The 22,730-nt window shown below is 38.5% G+C and overlaps 1 protein-coding gene across 3 annotated transcripts in view; it reads right to left on the bottom strand.

Moving 5' to 3' along the window:
• Positions 1-5,325: 5,325 nt before the first annotated feature.
• Positions 5,326-22,730, bottom strand: part of WASF1 (WASP family member 1) — a 71,268-nt gene continuing 53,863 nt past the window's right edge. For 2 of the 3 annotated variants that reach the window (XM_085543639.1, XM_015858798.3), the window contains exons 3-9: positions 19,707-19,841; positions 13,607-13,760; positions 12,833-12,950; positions 11,840-12,012; positions 9,615-9,794; positions 7,803-8,440; positions 5,326-6,234 (exon numbers count right to left, since the gene is read on the bottom strand). In XM_085543639.1, the coding sequence (XP_085399765.1) occupies positions 6,077-6,234; positions 7,803-8,440; positions 9,615-9,794; positions 11,840-12,012; positions 12,833-12,950; positions 13,607-13,760; positions 19,707-19,841 (1,556 nt within the window). In that variant the 3' untranslated portion in view covers positions 5,326-6,076. The remainder of the gene's footprint in view (positions 6,235-7,802; positions 8,441-9,614; positions 9,795-11,839; positions 12,013-12,832; positions 12,951-13,606; positions 13,761-19,706; positions 19,842-22,730) is intronic. The other variant, XM_085543640.1, reaches the window with a different exon arrangement.

Genomic DNA, 22,730 nt, shown 5'->3' with positions numbered 1-22,730 from the left:
AGGGACCGATACTGGCAAAACGATAAGGAAGTGGAAGGCAATCTCCTGGAGAAGCTCAGGTCTGGTCACTGTACGTGCTTTATCCCAACCAGCATCACACTGTAGAGCCTGCAAATTGAATCAGGAATGATGTGGATAAACAAATGGGGTCAAATTCTAGTCCATGTTATTAGGGCACTCCCATTAACTTTAATCAACTGTAATTGTAATGTAATGGTGTCTGGCAGCAGAATTAAGGTGGGTGTGCATGTGTGTATGTGCACAAGTCAGCATCTGTAACCTTAGAAGACTGGGTTTGTGGCTCTGAGAGAGGTCAGGGTATGAGGGATGTTAAGAGATCATCTGAGTCTCTTTCTGCTCAGGTCATTTGTGAAACCTTTGAGACCCAACAAAGAATAATGCCGCTTCTCTGAGAGACTGCAGAAATGCTTTGCTATGAGAAAGCTGGAGTGAAAGAGAGAAGATCAATCCCCTAAACTGGCAAACAACTCAACTAGCTTCTACAGGTGGTACATACAGAGCCAATAAGCAAATCAATATGTAATAATGCAGCAGGTAACAAGCTGATGAGTGAGAAGCTGAGCATGTTCATATGGGATGGATCACATCAGGCAAAATCAATAGTTGCTTTTGTCAAAGCTATAAGCTTGGTGAAGACAAGTAGGCATTTATCTAAATTACAGCAACTTTGGACAAAGAGAGTTGCAGAAAATCTGCAGGGAGGCAGTTTGTTCGGAAGTTCATGCTACTGAGTTCAATTAGATAAACAAAACTCAACTATTCTGTTCTCTGGGCCCTCTGAGGTACTATACAGGATGTATTTTAGTAAGTACGATAAACCAAATGCTGTCTAATACCTATGGAGCTATGCAAGACAAGGAACTGCAAGACTTCCTTTACTTTATACTGCTGCACTAGTTAGTGCTTGGATTTCTTTAGCCTTACAGGCTTGCACTGCCTTGTATAACCTTGTGTTTGCTAGAGTTCATCGAGGTTCAGGCACTGAGGATAAGATATTCAGGCTCTTACAGGAGGAGCTGATCACCCCACGCAGAAACTGCACTCATTCACTATCCTAAATATCCGTAGAGTGAAAGGCTGCGTGTGGTAGCAGAACAATCTCATTGAGAGGAGTGTAACTTGGATTTGCCTCTCCAAGAACATGTGAGCTCCATCCTATGGACAAAATGTGTAAAGCAACACAAGAACTGAAGGGAGAAAGGGAAGATGGAAAGATAGAAGGCTCCTTCAGCAGCAGGAATGTGTGAAGGTGTTCATAGAGTTGCCTGTCCCTGGGGCAGACAGGCAGGGCATGGCAGTGAGGGCTCACAAAGAGGCTGTGGGAACACAGAAAGAACACCCAAGAATTTAACCAACAGAGCCAGTCTGATTTATTGAAACCTGCATAAGGATGGTACCGACCCGCGAGGAATGACACCTGTAACACCCTGCGTTTCTCATGCAGCTTTCCCACTAGAGCCCCTGAGAACCACCACAGCCATGTAGAGCAGCAGCCTGATGTGAACACAGCAATCCGCACCTCTAGAAGCCCCCGGTGCGCTCCGGACTCTGCCTGCGCATCAGCAGCGCGGATGCTCGCAAACCTCCCAACATTCACGATTTTCTTCAGTCGGTATATTTGGAAATACAGGAAAACACCGCAGCAAAGAGGTAAGATGCTCGGCACGGCCTCAGTCTCGCCGCTTGCAGGGTGCTGCTGCCCTCTCCCGGCCCTGCCCGGAGTGCGCTGCCGCGGTGCAGCGGGGTCAGCATTGCCCGACAGGCGGCAGACACACTGGAGGCTGCAGGGCTGCTGAGGGGTGGAGATGCTTCAGGTGGGCTTGAGTGGTTGAGAAACCACATGGTCCTCTTTCTGTCAAAGGTACAGTTTACGCTCCGTCTTTTGAAGAGGATCCGCATGAACCAAAGTGCAAAATGCAGCACCCTGGTGGGGGCAATCCCAGATACAAGTGCAGATTTGGAAGTCACTTAAGAGTAGCCCTGAGGATGAGGACTTGGGGGTTGTGTTGTGTGAGAAGCTGGGCATGAGTGTGTGTGCTTGCAGCCCAGAAGGCCAACAGCATCCTGAGCTGCATTAAGAAATGGGTGGCCAGCAGTGAGGGGGAGGTGATTGTCCCCCTCTATTCTGCCCTTGTGAGGCCACATCCAGCAAAAGAAAGACACAAAGCTGTCGGGGCAAGACCAGAGGAGGGCCACAGTGATGGCCAAAGGGCTGAAACACCTCTCCTATGAAGAAAGGTTGAGGGAGTTGTGCTTAACTTGGAGTCCTTCTTCCCTCCCAGCACACACACAAACTCTTTTGAGGCTTTTTTTGTTCCAAGAGCCCTTATATCTCATGCCAACTTCATTAGCTGGGTTTATGTGGTCACTAAACTGCTTGATAATACAGTATTATGCTCACAGCAGGAAATCATTTGCTATTCTGGTGAAAATGTTTCCTACCTTTCTCAGCACAGAGAATTACGTTATCGGGGAAATAATAACCAGCTGAAGTTGTTTTTTTGATTCATGGTAATGACCGATAATATGCAGATTACTTTATGGCTTTAATTTTTCAGTCTCCCACTGTTTTCTTGCTAAACCTTCGGGAAACAACAACAACAATTTAAAACAAGGAGAGCACGCAGCATCCCATTGGAAAGTGAATGACAAGAGCAATTCATGGGCTGCATCCTGGGAAGTTTGGCCAAGCACAGCCAGGACATTGGATGGCTGCTTGTGAGCACCCAGGGCAGCCTCAGCTGCAGCCCTCACCTGTGCTCATAGTTGGTATTACCAGGGCTGCAGTGGTGGCTGGCCCCAATAAATGAGCACAAGCAAGGGTGGGAAGAACCCCTTCAGTTTTACCTACCAATCATGTTTTAAAACACCAGAATAGTTTGGGCTGGAAGGACCTTAAAGCTCAAACTGTTCCAGCCTCCTGCCATGGGCAAGGTTGCCAAAACATAAAGGGATGTTCAGCCCAAGAGTCAGCGTTAAGCTATACGAGCATGCAAACACCCTGGCCCTACACTATTCTTGTTAAGGGCAGGGGACTGGGCAGCTTGCTGAGTTATGTTGGGCTGGTTGGGAAATGCAGAGCTGACACAGCTCTGAGTGAAAAAAGAATCAGAATGATGTCTCCTTGTCATTCTGGTTTCCTCAGTACTTACTTGTTCCCATCCATTCATCTGTTTATTTTCAGCGTGTCCTTGATGACCACTCCACTGTTCCTTTACCTTCTGATATAACCTAAACGATCCCCATTCTGTAACTCCGCAGTCTTCTGTTCCATTTCTGCCCCCCGGTATCTTACACTGCTTCTTTCTGTGCTTTTATTTTGTTCTTTGCTTTCCCTCTTTTCTTTTTTTTTTTTCCTCTCCAAGAGAGATAACATTTAACTATTGCCCCTTACAGAAAGGAAGGTGTGAACTTCTACAAAGGTTTCTCTTCACTTGCATTGAGCAGCACTTCTAAGACATTTCCATGACAGACCTTGAGCCTCTGATTTTAACTAAGTGCTGTAAATGTACAGAGGTAAACAACAGAACCTGTAAACAGTTCGATATGGGCGACTTGATTTTGCAGCTTCCAAGACAAAGCGATCAATAATCTATTACGCAGCTAATTGCTGGCACAAGCAGCCCCCAAAAGCAGCATACCACCAAATGAGAAGGGCAGACAGAACCTCCACTAAGAGGGCCACAAATCACAGCAACTGCAGAGGCCTCGCTTTGAATACATCCGTACATGCAAATATTCAAATCCAACAATCAGCTCTCAGTCCTCGTGGATCATGCTATCGCTGTCTGGAGACCAGTTGCTATGGCAGAAAGCTGTAGCGATGGCAGAAGGCCAAGAATCCTGTCTTTGAAATCCTGCCTGAATTTAACTCCTGACTTTTCTCTGACAAGGTTCATTACTTTGTGACTCCGTCAGATGAAATGAGTGCTTTGTCTGCCCTGGGAACCAGTCGGGAAGTGGTACTATTAATCACCTGGACAGTGAAACAGGCCAATGGCAACCATTTATCAATCAGGACCTTTAATATATTTAAGCCAAGTATGTGATAACTGCGGTTATGTACGGTTTCTCTTTTCCCCACACTAGCCCCTCTGTTTGCTCGAGGCTATGCAACACACACAGCTCACAGAGAGCAGATGCAGCCAGCACACCTACAGGGCAGATGTGACAGCACACTGAGACCAACAGCTTTGAGCAGTTCCAGACAAGGCACCAAGATGATGCTCAGCTCAAGTGACAGTACAGGCTGCATCTAGAATATCCAAAAGGAAAACCGCAAACGTAACAAAGGCATTATTGTTGCAGTGGAAAAAATTCTTCGATTAGGTAAAATTACAGCATAACCTCTGATGGTGACAGTGAAGCTGGAAGAGCTGCTGCATTCCTACTTGATTGCACTTGTGGAGGTTTGCTCAGTCCCACAAGCAGCCTAATAGCCACATCCCTCCGCAAACTGCTCTCCATCCTACAGAACACAGAATCATAGAGTGGTTTGGGTTGGAAGGGACCTTTAAGATCATGTAGTTCCAACCCCCCCCTGCTATAGGCAAGGACACCTCTCTCTAAGCCTCTAAGCCAGGCTTTTCACAGCCCCATCCAGCCTGGCCTTGAATGCTTCCACAGATGGGGCAACCACAGCCTCACTGGGCAACCTGTTCCAGCGTCACAGTAATGAATCTCTTCCTGATATCTAATCTAAACCCACCCTCTTCACATCTCATACCTCACCTTCAGAAATCTTGTTCAAACTTCAGATGTTGTTTTCCCACTATTCGGTAATTCCATTTTCCAGGACTAAGCAGGGTAGAGCACTCTTGCAGCCTCTCACGCTTCCACTAACAAAAGTTTTGACTTTATGCTTGTACTCGAAGAAGTTGTTCCAGAGAATGGAAACACACAATCCCTGTAACTATTCAACATATACAGCACTCTTGGTACTTAAAAAATCACTTTGCAGTATCACCCATATTCTTAGCAATCTTTCACTGATGGTGATTTTGACCGCTGTACCTCTAACTTCTCAAGATACCATAATGGTAAAGCTTTAAAAAACAAACAAAAAACAACCACTTAATCCACGTAGGGCACAAGCTCCGCTTTTCTTTTTTTAAACTAATGGATCACATTAAGTTTTCATCTTTTATCAATTGATGATAAGAGTATATACATTGGGGTAAGTCCTTCAGTCAAGTGTAGAATACTTACTGCACCTTCGAAGGCCACAGATTCAATCTGTGATATCCAGGCATGCCTCAGTTGCAGCAGTAGAAAGCAGGCTTTGCTGAAGGAGCAACAACCAGGAACATTTAAAATGAACCATTTATTAAATCAAACTGTTATTTTAACAGTTACATAAGTTACACAGCATGTTTAAGTCAGAAGAATTCACAAGGAAAAAAATTAAACTCGTATTATGCAGGCAAAAATAGTACCACACAATATGTACCTGGGAGGGAAGAAGGGAAAGGGAATCTCTAAACATTCAAATAAGGCCATAATTATTTTAAAACAACAATAAAACAATAATAAAACCCCAAAAGATCAATTTTCCTTTCAGTGTGTTCAGTGCTGCTAACTATACGTACTTCTATTGTACAGATGTAACTGAGGCAGTGATATCTCAATAGCTAGGTTTAATGTTTTTAAAACAGTACAGAAGGGGAATAAGGCTCATTAGTACACACAGCTGCCCTCGGAATGTCAATCTCAGTTGCCTTCATTAACTTAAAATTCACAAAGTGCACAGTTAAGATATGCCAAAAAATTGAAACTGCTACTCTACCAACAGCTGCCCATGCTTAATACTTAGTGGTCTATTGGAACGAAGTATGTTCTTCCAAAGAAAGAGATGTGTAAGAAAAGCCACTGTAAAACATTTAGTTTCAAAAGATGCACTAGGAATTGTTTGTAAACCGAAAAGTAGAAAAACATGGATTAATTGTGTAAAGAAAAGAATACAAAAAACACTAGAAATGACCATCAAACTTTCAAAGAACAAGCACCACAATGGACATTAGCATTCGACTTTGTAGCGTACAGCAATGCATTAATTTTACTCCAACCAATCCACTTCATCAAATTCTGAATCATCTTCTGAATCACTGTACTCCACAGCAATGCGACGAGAAAGTATGGTAGCAACATCATTCTCAATGCGCTCATGTTTAGCTTCTTGTTCGCGTTGCTCTTCAACTTTACGCAGCTGAATACCTGAAGAACATCAAATCACAGAAGTGTTACTGTCCTGCTTTAACATCATACTAATATTTAGCTCACAAGTCACTGAATGCTTTGCCAGCAAAGCAAAGACTGAGAGGACACTGTCCTCCCCAGGAGGAAGTTCTCTGCCAGCTTTTAGAGAGGGGAATGTCAGAATTACTGCTGCAGGTAGGACCACCAGTCCTACTAGAACATTATGATTTTCCATTAGAGATGCATCCATATTTTTTACCACCATTCTAAGCGATAAAGCCATTCTACTATTCACATTTCCAAACACTTTTTTATACTCTCTCTTAATGGCTTCAATTAAAAGTTAAAGCTATTTGGGTATCCTACCAAGATACAATTTCCTGTAACTCAGTTTTGATCATTCAATAGCCTGTTTTAGCATAAAATTTTACTTAAGTGTTAAACACAAAGCTGAAATAACATACTGATAACGTAAGAAAGCTCAATGGTAGTAATATAATGAGAAACGAGATAGTGTATTTAGGGATTTATATTCATGACACTGTAGACTGACCTAAATCCTGTACTTAATAGTCCCCCCCTCCACTGTCAGGTGATAGCACACGTGCTTGGGTGGAATTTAAGCTATGGTAATTGGGCCTCTTTCTTATGCAAGATTCAGTCAAAAGCTTTTTCAGGGATCAGCTAAACTCTATCAGCAGGCCAACCTCAGGTTTTTTTGCTGATGTCCCCTACTACTGTTGTATTCAAAAACTGTTGGTACAGATACTACTCTACTCAAATGTTATCAATCCGTGTGCATATAGATGCTTTAAAAATCAGATTAGTATTACAGACTATCTACGGACATTACAGTACATTACAGATTCTGTAATGTGTTGTAGAGGCACAGGAAAAGCAAAGAATGTAGTACAAGGAACATTCGAGAAACATTCAGTATTCAAAGATACCACACAGTCCAACAGCAGCACTCAGAGTGCAGCAGGGATCTGTCAGTTTGTAGATACAACTCCTTCCCCTGGATGACCAGGAAACATTGCCCTGAGTCTCTGCCATTCACTTGCACTTTGTCAGCTGGGGATGTGCAACTGTTCTGTTCAACACCACTGTGTGAAGACATGTTCAGACTACAAACTAAACACCTTTAGGTCTGTAGCAGTAATTTCTGAACTCCATTTAGATGTTACTGTAATACATTGATAATATGATCAAAATGTTCAGTGAACTGTTCTGCTTTTATCTAGGAATCTGTGAAAATAAATGTTTTCGTCTTCTATGCAATCTGCGGGCTATGAGAAATAGGCAGACAGATAATCTCCAAAGATCGTGGATAAACTCATGTACACTTCTTCCAATCTAACTTTAACAGAGAACCAGTTTTGCCATCCAAACTAAAGATCTGATAAGGGCAATTAAAAACAGAAAAAAAGAAAACCTATTTAGCAGCCTCCACACTGAAAGAACAGAAGACAGAAACACAGCTAAGATGCATTTCTCTAAACAAACTTCTTCTATGTTAAATATTCCACCTTTCAAAGCCAACGAGGATTCATTAAGTTTCTGAGATCATTCTTTTTGTTCCATACCTTTTCGTATTGCTTCCAGCAGCACACTTCTAGCATCACTGATTACAGGAAGAGTTGAAGGATGGCGTTTGGGTTCAGGAGCAGGAATCACTTGGGATGGTGGAGATGGAGGCATGAGAGGAGCATGAGGGCCAGGGACAATGGTCGTGGGAGGAGGATGAAGAACAGGAGTGGGGTGAGAAAGGGCTGCAACTGTGACAGGAGAAGAGGGCCGAATGCCAGGAGGCGGCAAGGGAGGAGGTGGGGGTGGTGGAGGAAGTCCCTGTACTTCACCTTGAGGAGGAACTGGGTGGACCGGTACTGCTTCACACACTTGTGCAGCTCTAGTAACAGGCGGGGAGGGCTGTGCCAGGGGAGGGGCAATTGGAGGTGGAGCTGGATGTAGGACCCCAGGAGCTATCTGGAGAGGAGCTGGTGGAGGTGGCACGGCTGGGGCCTGCAGAGCAGCAGTGGGAGGTGGGGGGGGAGGTGGGACTGGGGGAGGTGGTGTGGAGGTCATCGCAGCTCGTAGTGATGAGGTGGACAAAGCAGACGGAAGAGGTGGTGGTGGGGGGGGAGGTGGAGTGGGGCTCACAAATACTGGTGGTCTGCCTGTCGCTGGTGATTGAGGACGGTTTTCTACCAATCCAGTAGTAGAACTGAAATAAGAAGACAAAGTTATTAGAGTTGCACCATGAAAAAAATAGTAATAGATTAATTTCTACAACTTAAGAATACTGAGCACTGGCCATTAAAGAGTGTTATGTACTATGACAATTTCAAGGTAACTTATGTTAATACATGTAATTCTCAGAACACAATATGCATCAGTCTTTCAACAGACCTTTGCTCACATCCAACTATTAATCAAGTTTATATAAACCTGCATCTTCATTAGATGTTTCCTATGGCGAGTATTATTCTCTCCTCTTGACTCTCAGTAAATCAAAGTTATTTATCTGAAGTTAGTTAACTAAAGGGAACTAGTGGTTGATTAACTGCTTTAACCAACAGAACCTAAACCAAACCAATTAACCCAAACCCCCAAGAACACTAAAAGCAATGAGTAAAAATGAAATATGTATTTAAGGTCTGAGGACAGAGTGAGTAAGGCTTATATTAAAGGTCATCAGTTTTACCTAGCATATAAATATACACCTCTTTATATATTCATCATAGTGCAGTCAATACGTGAATCAAATACAAATAGGAATAGTGAAATTACTTTCCTGAAAGACCACCAGAGGATTTCTTTCAGCTGCTGCAGTGAAATTAATTTTAGAAGTGTTGCATTTCCACATATATTCTCTTGGGCAGTAAAAAGACGTCCTTCTTGAGAGATTAACATCTCACAGATGAAACACCTTAACAGTTCTTTATTCCAAACTTACATAGCTGACCCTAAACCAGGATTTTTGATATCAAAGTGCCAGAGGTGTGAAAATATTTTAAGTATGTATCCAGTTCTGAAAAGGTGGAGAAATGAAAATAAAAATAATAGAGGGAAAAAAGTCACTGTAATTTAGTACATGGAATGAATGTGTAGTTTTGTCAGCTAACCTTCCTACCACTGTATATTTTTCCTTTTGTGTATAATGAAACACAGCTCAGTAGTACAAATGTCAGATTTCCAGACTTTCAAAACTCCAAAGCTAAACATTGAGATGGTTACATGCCTACATGGCCCTGTGGCTGTGGAGATGTCAGGTTAATGGACTGACACAGAATGTGTGCACTGCCTGGGCTGCAGGGAAGTAATGCTAATAACTGTTAGTGGGGTAGCAGAAAAATTTCCCAACAGGACTGTACGTGACTTGACTGCTCTTTGCCTACCTAACACAAGGAGGCACAGGTTTCACATCTCCTGCACTGTGCATTGGAGGTGGTGGTGGTGGTTCGTGTGGTCGGACCAACACTCGCTCTTCAGCTCTGTTCAGAAGTTCAGACATCTGGCTATATGGTAACGCAGAAAGAGAATATGATCCATCCATATGGTCCACATATGCTTGAGATCTGCAAGAAAACAGTGAAAAACGATCCTTTATTAAATCTAAGTATTATTGCTCTCTGCTACTGTTTTATATTTCGGTTTTGTTTCTGAATTCCAAGGTCTTCTCTTCACTAATGTTGCATATTATATATTTAATGATTTTTTAATAACACATCCAACTTCCCATGCCACTGCTTCTAGCAACTCAAAGGCTTAGTGTTTTTGACAGGTATATCAGACAATTTCTACACGATATGTCTGATCTTAGTGCTAACGAATCACGTTACTTTGATTTAGGTAAGCATACCAGTACAACCAAGAATAATCATTTAACAATATGTTATGCAGCAGGCATTGTATTTGCAATAGTCTCAGCTCCTCAAACCCGACACACGAGCAAACACATTCTTTTATAACATTCTTTCATAACATCCATCAAGTGGTAGAATTTATAATTGAATAATTTAATTGATCTTGTCAGAGGATCTTCAGTATTTTAATCCATATTCCAGCATCCTCCGTGCTAGAGAACACACTATTTTAGATCTAGTATTTTGTAGCTATATAATAGATACAAATAAGGTACCCTAAAGAAGATTTACTATTGAGTAGTAACATCAAATACAGCTACATGCAAATAAAGACAGCTTAAAATATTTCAACCAGCACATTTAGACAGCCTTTAAGGACCCGACCAGCTAGAAAATTTTAATTAACCACTCAACAAAAATATATATAACTGTCAAAATGTCTCAATGAAATAAAGATGAAATGCATTTGCAGAACACTGTCCAATACTTACAGCAATATTTCACCTTTATGTGTACTCCTAACAGTGTAATATCCAAGCCTATTAAATAATTAGAGGGCAAAACTTCTACTCTTGTCATTCAAAAGCACTCTGTTCTTCAGTATCTGAACAACATCTTCTGCACATGCAGTGCTCTCAAGCACTACTGCATTATTCATAATTTCACTACTGTTATTGAGATAATCAAGGTCTTGGTGAGGGTCCTGGATATAAAAGGAGACCTGCAACAAGTGTGTCTAATATGGAATCCCGTACAACAAAAGGAAAGGACAGCAGGAAAGCAGATGTTTTAACAGACTGGCTTACAGAGATAAGATACTACAAAGTTGTTCCCAGAAAAACACTCTGCCATAGCTTAAGTAGTACCCTACTGACTGAACTGAGATCATTTTTCCTTTATGAATTCAAAGGGCTAGCTTTTCTATAAGTAGGTTTTTCCACTTCTCAGATACAGAGTACCATCTCCAACAGACGCTGTAGTTATCCATTGCTACTATTAAGTTTATTTGAAAGCCCTACTAAGTTAAAATACCTGGCCAGTGAAAGATGAGAGGCATTTATTAATTGGTTTATAGGGCAACATACAACCAACACATTAAAAAAAAAAAAAAAAAAAAAAAGCCCAAAGCAAACCAAATCACACCAAAAACACACCTCCAAAACTGCTGACATTACTTGCCCACCCTTTTTCTTATCACAATTCTCTCAGCTGACAAAACAGAATTGGTTTTGCACAGGCAACAGCAAGAAACAGGAAGAAAATCATGTAAAACACTGCATTTAGCCACCTGCAAATTTGTGCTGTGAAATGAAAATCCAACAGGTTGGATTTTGTAATAGACTGTAACCAGAAACATCAATCAAATCTTGGATTTGCTCGTGAGTAAAGAGAAGCTCAGCGATCTCATTCGAGTTCCAAATGGACATTTGTTCACATCACACCCACCATATAATCTTGGCAGTCTCTGCTGTAAGTAAAATCAAGAGACTGGAATAATAGGGATTTTGTAGGTCAAGACTCGAATGTACTGACTATACTTCCTTTAAGTCACAGACAGATGACTTCAATAACGGGATAATAGTAACTCATGTACAGATACACTGACTGAGAATTTTAAAACTGACTTTTAATAGGACTGAATAATTTTCAGTGTATTTCAAGAAAAGCAGTAGCATCTCATCACCTACCACTCCTCGAACATGTTTGCTGCATAGTACACGTATCTATACTTAATAAAGGATAGAAAAAAAAGAAACCTGGATTCAAAATGTGAGGCTGGGCCATTAGCAACTTCAATGTGCTTATGTAAGAGGTTAGCATCATCTTCTGCCAGCTCTGGACCTTGGGCGAGCTTCTGCCACTCCCTCCGTCTGTCATGAGGTGCCCTTGGCACTTTTTCTGGTTCATGAGGGCGATCTAGATTTTTCTGCTGTAGGAGAGTTGTGCAAACAAAATTGACAACTAAGACAGTACAACGAAAAACAATCCCAATTTAAGAGCAAGAAGAAATAACAAAAAAATTAAGTTTCGGTCAACACAAATATATAAACCAAAAAGCACTGTAAAAGGCAGAAGCTTCATTCTAATGCATAAGTTACTCATACGACACAGAAAAATAATTGCCTAGGAAGATTTTTATACTGCCTGAAATGAAATTCTGAATCAGTTATACTTACTGCTTTTATGTAAGAAACACACAGAATCATTAAGAAACAAACAAACAAAAAAAGTAGCACTATCTTTTCCAGACTGTTTATTTAATTTTAAGAAATTAAAGAAATTTAAGAAATACAAACTGCTCAATTCCTACTAATTTCATCCCTGTTTAGAGTACAAATACACATAAGGATTTCATTTAGGTTGCGTTGCTGTTTTTTTGCTTTGTTTTTTTTTGGGGGGGGGTTTGTACTATAAAAAGAAGTGGTCTAGCAAAACTCTTCATTTCTTTTTTCCTCTTATTGAGTCACTGCTAGAAGACTTACAAGTTCTGACAAATCTGCTTTTAGTTACTTTAAGGCAAGATGAAAGCTGTAGGTTCATTCATATTACTGTTATATATTTGTTAAATCAATGGAATTTGAATGAACACAAGTAGTTTCAGGTGAATGAAGATGACCATAACTATTTATCTGAAGTTTGGATTGTTATTAATACCATAACCAAAGCACACCATATATGCAATTAAACCATTACCAGGAAGAAAAAAAAAAACAAAACAACCAACTCCACAAAGCTAATGATGTACGTACTTTCTGCTTCCTCTTTTCTTTTCGTTTGTCCTCAGTATCCTGTAACATTTTTTCCTTCCACAGGTCAAAGAAGTACGAAGGATTGGTATAAAACTTCAAACCTTCTTTTCCATCATCCCTGAAATACAGTCACCCAAACAGGATATAATTTTTATTTTGACAACAAATATTAAGGCAAAAAATAAAGGCATGTTTAAGAATATGTACTATCTCACGCCTGGCAACATTTTGCCACAGATGAACATTTAGAAGTCAAAAACCAATCTCCTATGACATCACTTCTTATCATCTTTCCTCATATCGAGGCCCAAATTTTAGAGAAGTGACTTTAACACAAGTTGTAGATAAAATGAGATAAAATGAGTTGTAGATAAAAAAAACAACCCAAAAGTAAATCTGAGGGGCTACTGTTGCAATTATAGATCCAAACTGACTTGGATAGAGCAAAGAATATGCATCTCCACTGAAGACATTTCTTTACATACAATTCAACCACTTGTTCTCATTCAAGAGCATTACGCACCTTAATACATACAAATCTCAAAATTACTTTTTCTTCTCATTGTTAGATTAGAATAAAATTGGAGTAAACTAGAATAAGGTTTTAACACTTTAAAAGTCTTCCGCTGTCTGTACTCCCCAAGCGGCTTCCCTGTTTTTCAATGTGGCTCTTACAGAGCTACTCAACATGAGCATGACAACTGTATATAGAATCTCTACTACATATAGAAAGTTAGAAATTAGTTTTGGTTTTTTTATTTTATTTGAACTAACCTGTAAGGGGTGAGGATGTTAAGAGGAGGAGGCTGTTCGCAAATGTCATAAGTTTCTTGCAAAGGAATAGGCAGAGTTTTGCGGTCAAACAGCTGCTGATCTTGAGTTGTGGAACTACGGAAAGCTTTCCTCATGGTAATGTCCTGCAATGACACTGAAAGGGGATACGGCCATGTAAAAAGAGAAAAAAGCTGAATATAGTTTATTTGGTTTAATCTGGAATTGCTTAATGCTAGTTCTAACATCAGTATTAAGCATTACTACTAATACTGTATACTAATACTAATACTGTATACCCTGCACAAATGCATGTTCAGCAAGTACAAATTAATCTAGTACTAATATCACAGCAAGATGTCAGACTACACGAAAAACATGTTTGAAGTGTTCTAGCTTATCACTCTTAATTTAGTTTTGCAGGAAACTTCTGCTTACCCTGACATATCATCAGAACCCTCTCTCTCTCTCTTTCCCTCTCCAAGGTAATAATTCTGCAGCTTGAAAGGACCTAATAACATTTACCAACTGCATTTCACAATCCTTCTGGGTGCTAAAAACTGCCTTTATCTTAAGTATAGATTTTACCGTTATCTGTCATTAGGATTTCCCTCCCTTGCATGTAGGTAGCAGTTCTTAAGAAGGCCAACTGAGATGCCAAACTGGTAAATCACATAAGCTCACTGTACTGATATCAGAGAGTCTTAATGAGCGGTGATATTGCGTTCTAAGACATCAAAGCAGTCAAGTGTTGGCTTTTATCAGACTGAATAGTTGAGATAAGGCTACTCTGTTTAATTCAGGTGAGTCACTTGGAGTTTTTAAGCGCTTATCAATTATCATTATGCAAGATTCAAATAAAAACTAACACCAGGTGAATTCAATAGATTAAACAGTGATTTGACTTACTGTTGTTAAAGCTCCTACCTCTTTTTCTATTTCATAATCATTACAATTTAGATTAAAAATAATGGGAAAATGACTGAGATCAACGAAACTCACACCTTCCATTTCTGGAATAGTGTACCTTCCCAGTCTATGTTACCCCTCCTTCCCGACTGTCAGTTACTGGTGTCTCTCAAAATGAATTTTGCAGCCTGTGTCAAACTTTCGCTAAATTTAATACACACACACACACACCTATGTTGACTGTAGTGCCCATTTACTCAAGATGAGAATATCCCTATCTCACTGCTTTAGAGAAAATCATGAGGACCTTCACTAATTGTTTTTCTAAGATCACACTGGTTTAAGCTGAAAGCTGCTTTAGCTCTTCTTTCCTGAAACACACAGAAGTGTATATGCATATATACAGATAGGATTCTACATTATGATCAAAAAGGGGCAAGATTTTTTTCCATCAGGTTTACTATCCCCAACATGTTCTTTCTTCTTACCTAAGCATGCTGGCAGCATTCTTTGTTAGGCTAAAGGTTTTATCTGATTTTCAGTTTGCTGTCTGAGGTTCACTGTAATTGGCAAGGTTGCATGTGCTGAAACTGTTTCTTCTCTTTATCCTTAGATTCTATTTCATTTCTGTATCTTTTATTGTTTTAATCCCTTTAATTTGCTGCTCAGAAATCTTTTTACATGTATGAAGGAAGTATCGTAATGTACGGATGTCAGCGAGGAGGCTCTGTTTCTTTAGATATGTTTATACTCATAAATAACAATATATATTTTGTACCTGTCACAAAATGCACATTGTTATTTGCTTCCAAAAGTTTTATGCTTAAAATAAAAGACTGGGGTTTGCCTAATCTAAAATGTCATTCTTAGATTCTTTTATACCTCAGCTGCTTTTCCTTTAGGTTGCTGGTCTTACAAATTTCACCAAATGTATGTGTTTGGAGTTGCTTGACAACACCACAAGTCTTTGTCCATCTTTTATTGAGACTATGCCAGTAAAAAAAAAATAATTAAAAAATAATTTAAAAAATTGTTACATTTCTCTTAGAACCTGCATATATTCTAAAAGCAATAAAAAAATAACATATTGTAATAAGGACATTTATGCTTTTTAATATTAAAATACACACAAGGTATGCAGGACCATATTCCTGCAATATATATTTCTCTATAAACTCTTTATTCACATTCCTTACTTAATTCCCAAGTGAGCAAATGCAGTTGGTCAAGTTCATATTCTGCATTTTGTTGGTTTAATTTCCAATGTTTGTAAACTCAATAATCAATCCCTACCTAGTGTGTGCAGATTACTTGCGCTCTAATATGAGGCTAAACAGCAAACGTCTTCAGAGAAAACTGAATTTCAAATAGCCAAAAGCATTCCCTGCACTGGTATTCAATGAAAGGTATTCCATGCCATCATTCAACACAATAAAATGTATTATTACATTATGAAGGAAATGCAACAACACACAACATAAAATACTGAGAATTATGGCACTGATCTAACTAGCATATAGAAAAAGTGACAGGCTAAATCACATGTTGCTAACACTGTATATAACCCCAGGCTGTGTACAGTTTGGCTTACAAAGCCATCCGCGTAGCTTGCCAGCTGGCTAAGAAACAGCAGCAACATGCATGTGGCTTCCCTCTGGGGTGAGAAAAACACAGAAACATCGCTGGTCATACGGCCACTTAGATTTGGTCGAGTGGCAAATTAGCACAGCAAGAGAGCAAACAAACTGTACATAGGAATTCAGGTGAGGAAAGATATGACACCGAAGAGAGAACTGAAAGTGATTTGGGGATTTAACTTGATGCCAGTAAATTTAAACGTCCAGCTGTCTAACATCTAAATAGCACCACAGTCTTTGTTTGGCTTGCTTTTGGGTTTACCCCCAAGATGAGTAAAATATTCTCTTACATTCTTAAAAACAGCAACAGATTAAGTCACCTTTGGAAAGGGAGTTTATGTAGCTTAACTACTACAAATAAATAATGGGAAGACATAAATGCTATAGAAATCATTTTAAGAGGACTCAGAGGTTGCTTTAAATGCAGCACACAACACTAGGAAGCCCAGGGCAGCACGTGAGAGAACACAATCACCCAGCTGCATCAAGCAGTGAATCCGCTGGTGGATCTCAACAAAACCCCTACATTATCTAACAAATGACATTCTGTCCAGACACTTCTTTATATAAAAAAAAAAGAAAAAAAACACCCTAAAAAGAAAACAAAAAAAACTCCCCTGAATTATGCAAAATCATGGCTTTGACACTGAGTTATTGAGCTTTGGACACACTAATTTAAAACTGATTTACTTACAAAATAACACGCAAAATGAATTGAGGGCTAAGAGAACTGGAAGAGAAAAAAAACAGAAGAAAAAAGAAAGCAGCTGGAACTCAGCCATCAGACAGACAACTGCTCATATCCAACATTCAGTTGCATGGTTCCAGGCAAAGGAAGCAACTATGCAATGTAATTTAACAGTCTTTTTCTTTACTTGACTTTGGTCAAAATTATGAATTAATTCACAGTAGTATTATTCTCCATGTTAACACATTACACGGATGTAACATCTTGGATGAATTTCATGTGTTCCTTGTATATAAATATAATAGAGTTTAGAACAATTCACCAAATTCCTCTTAAGCAGGCTGGAGATCCTAAGTGAGCTGCCACTTTAAATGGAATTTACTGCATCCTTTGCTCTGGGTCTCACAGTGGGCTGGCTACACTGATCTGGAAGTTAACCTAGTCTCCAATTTCCATAAGTATACACACCATACTCATTTCACTGCTTTTCTGTGACAGGATTGTTGTGTGCAAAGAGTCAGATTCTCCAGGAGACAATCCTAACCTTAATTTCATTTGATTTTATTCTTTGACAGAGCTATTAAAATTACTGAAAATACGAGAAAACACAGACTACTCAAAACATGCAGAGCCTTTTTTCCTTCTTTAACTCCATCAGAAACACCTGTCAAGCATCTGCACCTTTTTTAGTGAATCTGACTTGGGCTGGGCTTGTTCATGCTGCTTAGCTTTAAATGAATCTTTTTATTTTCCCCTTGTGTAATAGCACTGGGCCCAAAGGAACCCATTACATCTTCTATTACTGCCTGCTGGCAAAGAACTATCAAATGAGACTCATTTTGTAAGTATAGCCCATTTTACACATGCTGTTAGCTGAACAGAAATACTGAAAGTTGCTTAATTCTTGCACAGAGAGTAAGGAAAATGCGAGATAAATTCAAATGCCTTCCCCGGTCTTTAAGCACTACCATTCTCTAGCACATTTTAGCACAGACCAGGGCTAACACAAGATCATTTGTGATAAACTTGTAAATTTTGAGTGCAAAAGAGGATACTGAAAGTGAAAAGGTTTCCCAATCCCTGTTCTTTGAGAAAATATACTGTTTTCTACTCATCACATTTAACCTCGTCTGGTTACTCATCCAGGACAGACATTTGTGAATAAGGAACACTGGGTATGGCTCAAGGACTTCTTATGTTAATAAAAGGAGTCATTTAATAGCTCCCAGCACTGAGGACTGCATGTGTTCTTCTGATGCATGAACCATCACAGCTCTCTTATAGAGTAAGAGACAAATCCAGAGTATCAGATTCAAGTCACATTTAGACACTCTGGCCTGGATCAAGTAGACTTATCTGTAGCTATGTTTTCTTGAATTGCAACATCTGCCCCTTTTCTTACAAACACACTTTAATAAATATATCCCACAATATATGCAGCACTTTGAAAAGTTACAATCCAGTGCATCTGGAATATACTGTCTTTAAAAATACTTCTGGTGATTCTCTAGCACCAAATAGGTTTGAATATTTAGTAATGAAACCTACAACCAAACTTGTCAAAGGCCACTTACTGGAAAGTACAAATTTCCATCTTGTTATCCTGTGACATCCTTAAGACGTTTTAACTGTATAGTCTCCAAATTAAACCAGGAATGCGAATGGCTGCCATACCAGACCAGTCATATCAACACAAATGCCACTCTGATTATAACAGTAACTATGTCGTTCAGGGTAAATGTGGAAGTGACATTAGCAATCTGGTGCGTTATAGCCATTAAAGGATTACAATTGCTGACAATCTATTATTGTACACAAAAAGGATTTTTGCCATTATCCAATCATAGTAAATATGGTATTTTATTGGAAAAAGAAGTGTGTATGATTTATGCTCAGCTGTCAAGAGACTTGGAAAATCCCATTTATGTAAGAATTCCCTTAGGCAAGCCATGGTTTTGTGGAGAATCTGCTACTAGCTGTTAACAGCTGTATTTTGAAACCTGTTCTAAAATAAATGTCATGCAAAGTACAGAATCTAAATTTCCTTAATTTGATTTTTGTTAATAGTGAAATTTCAACATACGTAAAAGGACGCAGCCAAAGACCACGTTACTGCTCTGACACTTCATTTTTCCTGAATGACACACCACTATCATACCTACACATTCAGAACTGAAACAGCTTTTACACTTTAGAATTGGATACCACATTCCATCAGAAGTTATTTTTCATAACCAGATGCTGCTCTCTTTTCCACATTTCAAACATGTAGCCTAGAATACCCTACTAACTGGGGTTGCAGGATCTTTCCTTATTTCCCCATGTAACCAAGAGATATCTAGGAAGGCAAAAAAGTTTCATATTTGCATATTAGCTAATCTTATTGTCATACAGACACATCACAAAGCTTGCATGCCATTTAAATCCAATAAAAATTCTATTTTGTAAGCACAAGCCACATCCTAATGAGTGTCAGAAGTACTTGTTTTCTTTGGGCCACTAATCTTTGTATTACTTAAAGCAACTTAGGAAAAATTTGGGGGAATAGTATATAACTTTACATACAATCTAAGATGCTATCAAGTTAAATGCAAAAACACTATCTGGACAAACAGTTACATACCAAGGCAATCATTAGGAAGGTTAAAAATATAAAATGAAGGCATACTCCCAGGATTTCCAATAATGTTACAAAGCACTACTATTAATATGAATCACAATAGTACTAAAGTTACACGTTTTCAAACGAACCTCACTGTCATATTTTGCTCTGTGTTCTTATAAATGTAGTTTATTATTATTTCTATTTTATGTATCGGTGATGTTTGAGTGACAAAATAAGAAGCCTTCAATACAGGTCTTAACTTACATTCCTCTTCTTTTGGATCAAGTTGTGTAACACTGACAGACAGGCGATCTACACGTTCTTGTAAGGAGTTGACTCTAAATGAGAAACTGTGCGCTTCATTGAAAAGTTCACCAAATATATCTTCAGCATATTTACCTAAAACAGAAAAGAATAAAAAGATAAGCAGGCATACCCCACAAGACAAGCTTGCCTTTAGAAAGATTTCTGATATCTACAGAATAAGTACATTTCAGGTGCATGACTACAATTTCCAACAGCCTACACTTACAAAGCAAATTCAGAATGCTTCAAAAATGTAAATAAAAATAGTACAAATTACTTAAAAAATTTTTTTAAAAATTAGAAATTAATTTACTTATCATAAATGAAATTATTTCATACATTACACGACAGACATTCAGCTGGTTTAAATTGACCAAACTATGCAGATATCCAAGGAGCTAGACCAACTAGCTTCTTGGATTTGCATAAAAGGATGATCTACAGCTTTTAAAGCTGCTTCTAGATGAGCATTAACTGAACTTTCCAGGTGAAATCAATCACATTTCTTAAAGCACAGCTCCCACTCCTGTGGTTCAGAAGACCTTTCAAAAATGATAGATCAGACGTCTACTTCTAAGTTTATTAGAAACAACCTAATCAAAAATGCACATTAAAATAATACACTATACTTTGAAAGGTCAAAATTCTAGTAAGTGGCTAATTTACACTGAAGTAGAATAAGAATTTCTTTTGTTCAGTTCAATGGACATCACTTTTAGTCCAGCAGATAAGGAGATTCAGGTCTGAGAAAAGGCTTAGTAATGTTTTAAATAAAAATGAGGACACAAGGACATTAAAAGGAAAAGTTAAATTGCCACAGGTGGTTTGTCAGCTATTTAAGGATACCAAATGGATGGAGGTCTGGAGAACAACTCTTATGAGGAGCAGCTGAAGAAACCAGGATTGTTTAGTCTGGAGAAGAGGAGGCTAAGGGAGACCTTATAGCCCAAGGTCCCCATCTCCCTTGTCAGAGATATTAAGATTGGATGCTAGGAAAAATTTCTTCTCCAAAGGAATGGTCAGGCACTGGAATATGCCACATGAGAGGTGGTTGAGTCACCATCCCTGGAGGTGTTCAAGAAACATTTAAATGTTATACTGAGGGATATGGTTTAGTGGGGAAATACTGGTGGTAGGTGGTTGGTTGGACTGGATGATCTTGGAAGTTTTTTCCAACCTTGGTGATTCTATGAAAAAAGCATCACACATTCTTCTTATAATTCTTGAGGCATCTGTTACTAGCCACAGTAAGAAACAGACCAAAGGCACAGCCATTCTGGGAGCCATATTTCTTTAAGTACTAAATCACATTAAGAGAGATGGAAAGTTAATAATAAAGACTGTTTAGCTAGCAACTCAATTAACACAAGACTTTCTAATATATGTCTTGAAACTCTGAGAAGCTTATGTTCTTTAACCTGTATCTAAAGCAAGAGAAATGAGCAAGACTACTAAATTTTTAAATACAAATTTACTATAAGCAGATTTAATGTATTCCTGATAATATATTCAGATATACCTAATTACTCAATTTAATTAGACAACTCATGTAATATTCAGAGACATACAAATTAAAATCAAGTATTAAATTTTATGTATGAAATAAAAAATAAATTGCAAGCTCTAAAATTGACTTCCTTTTTACACATGTGTTTTAGGGCTAGTTTGTTTTATGTGTATCATTTCATCAGGCTTACAATTCCTCTCTCTCATTAATGAGCTCCAATTCCAAATAACATCTCAAAATCTTTTTATTATGTTGCACACAGTTATAAACATATTGCACAGAATAATTGCTTATGCTTACGAACATTAATCCTCAAATGGGAAATACATTAAAAGCAACCCATCATATTTGAAGTGGTAGGCAACTATAATGTCTCTACCTACATTCCTGTGGCCACTTTATTCTTTTTTTTTTCAAGCCTAAAGCATATGGAACTAAATGCTTTAAGCAAAATAATGTTTGCTTCTAGAGAAATGTTTAACTTCCTTTCAAGAGTACTATGTATGAATCAATGTATACAACACTTATAATACAGTATTTTTTACTGTTCTTTCTCGTGTATTCCATTTGAATGTATCTTCAATTTCAAATGGTTTACAGAAGATATAAGTGATAACAACAACAAAGCATGACAAAAACCTACAAAAAATACACTGTTTCAAACCCAACAGCAGGATACCCAGTATTTAACAACGACCAAAAAAGCTGCTCAAATTCCACTTAACATATAGATGATGGGTTAGAATAGTGAGGAATTAAAACTAATTCCATTTCATAAAATTAGTACTACCAAAGTACTGTTAACACAGCAGAACACTTACATCATTAAGGGACTGTTTGCTCAAAAGCACTACTCATGTTTCATGCAGTACAATAAAGAGAATGACAGACGACTATGACAATTAAAATAATAATGCCTTGGGGTCTTGGTCACAGCTGGGTACATAATACCAGATTTAAAAAAAAAACACAGTGATTTGTTTGCCTATTAAATGACAATAGATTTCTGTAAATAAATTATTCCAGCATCTGTGAAAAGCTTATTTTTACTGTATTTGTAAAACTTAACTGATCAGAAGTATATTTAAATTTGTGACTTTGTAAGGTAAGTCACAGCACCACAATCACTACTTACTGTTGTTCTCAGTCTATCACTTTACCATACATAAACACAGCACAGTTAAATAAGAGGATTGATTAATTGAATATTAGTTAATCTTTAATTTGGCAATGTATTAAAACACCTTAACTTTTTTGCAACTTCTCTTGTAACAAACAGCTCTGTTCCTGATAACCTGCAGTAAGAATGTGACACCAGAATGCAGCTCTGGTGTCAATGTCCATTTTTGTGACAGACAAATAAAATGTCACTTCCAGGACACATAGTCCTTCTGTTCTCCAAGAAGGCATACAAGTTTTCATCACCTTTTTTGGACAGTTCTTTTCCTGACATTTAGAACAGATCTACAAGCTGA

This window comes from Coturnix japonica, chromosome 3, assembly GCF_054131305.1.
Source record: "Coturnix japonica strain WE chromosome 3, WE-NBRP24, whole genome shotgun sequence".
NCBI lineage: Eukaryota > Metazoa > Chordata > Aves > Galliformes > Phasianidae > Coturnix > Coturnix japonica.
Note: the sequence above shows the minus strand (reverse complement) of the source record. Positions and strands in the feature narration are given on the sequence as shown.